This window comes from Acanthochromis polyacanthus, chromosome 9, assembly GCF_021347895.1.
Source record: "Acanthochromis polyacanthus isolate Apoly-LR-REF ecotype Palm Island chromosome 9, KAUST_Apoly_ChrSc, whole genome shotgun sequence".
NCBI lineage: Eukaryota > Metazoa > Chordata > Actinopteri > Pomacentridae > Acanthochromis > Acanthochromis polyacanthus.
The window spans coordinates 31,244,428-31,245,402 of NC_067121.1; the positions used below are offsets into that span (position 1 = coordinate 31,244,428).

The 975-nt window shown below is 44.7% G+C and overlaps 1 protein-coding gene across 1 annotated transcript; it reads right to left on the reverse strand.

The window, feature by feature from the left end:
- On the reverse strand, window positions 1-975 carry LOC110964539 (regulator of G-protein signaling 21). Its single transcript, XM_022213314.2, has 3 exons — window positions 837-975; window positions 596-762; window positions 1-361 (listed from the first exon to the last, which is right to left on the reverse strand). The coding sequence occupies exons 1-3, from the start codon at window positions 973-975 to the stop codon at window positions 185-187; spliced, it is 483 nt and encodes a 160-aa protein (XP_022069006.2). The 3' UTR covers window positions 1-184.

Sequence of the window (975 nt, forward strand, 5' to 3'; positions counted from 1 at the left end):
CTCTTGAGCTGTAACTGTCTACGGAATCACACAGTTTTAGAAAAACTACATCTGCCTTACTTAAGTATCTGGATTGTATGGCATAAACCGGTTATCCACACCGAAATCAAAGAGTGCTACAGCAGATCAGAGTTGGATAGATGATTTCACGAGCCCGTCTGAGAGGCTGTCGGTTTTAATACAGTCACCTTGAATCGGTTCTCCTCAGGAGTCCCTGATAGATGTCAGATTTTAGGAACCGCGGGTAGCAATCCCTGGCCATCAGACTGTAGATGAGCTTCTGCGCTGAATCAAACGAAGTCAGGGTCGGCTGGGAGATGTTCTTTGTGATGTTTTCTCTGGTAGTGCAATCTATGTTGATCTGGAATCAAACAATGTCGCCCAGAGGCACATTATAGCAACTCTTTTCATCGTCATTCACTGTAATGTTCTAGGGGAAACAAGTTGCAATTTTACAGCCATAAAATGCACTTCATAGCAGCTGCTGCATCACAAAAAGCCCAACTAAATTCAGATTAGAAGCAATGACTCCCTTGGTTCATATGTTAAATTTAAATTCCTACAAAAGTCTGTTTTCTGGCCTGCAGTCATTCACCTGTCTGGGTGCTTCTGAATGGACAAACTCTGAGTAGATCCTGTTGGCCGAGGAGATCATCTCCGGAACCGTCTTGATTTTTTTGTAGTCCTCACAGGCGAGCCAAAACAGTATGTTCTCCTCGCTGTACTCGGACTTCAGGAATTCCCGGAAAGCTATCTGTCCAGCTGGAAATCACAAATGGCATTAAGCGGCAAGCGTGTATGCACAACATTACACGTAAATATTAGGAGTCTCTCACCTTTACAGCTGAGGACTTTGTCCACAGACTCGCCCCAAGTCTCAACATCCTCCAGTGGATCCTTGGGAAAGCAACACAATCTACCCTTGAAAAGAGCGTCAAGATCTATCACTAGCCCAGTTACCTGTGAACGCCACAT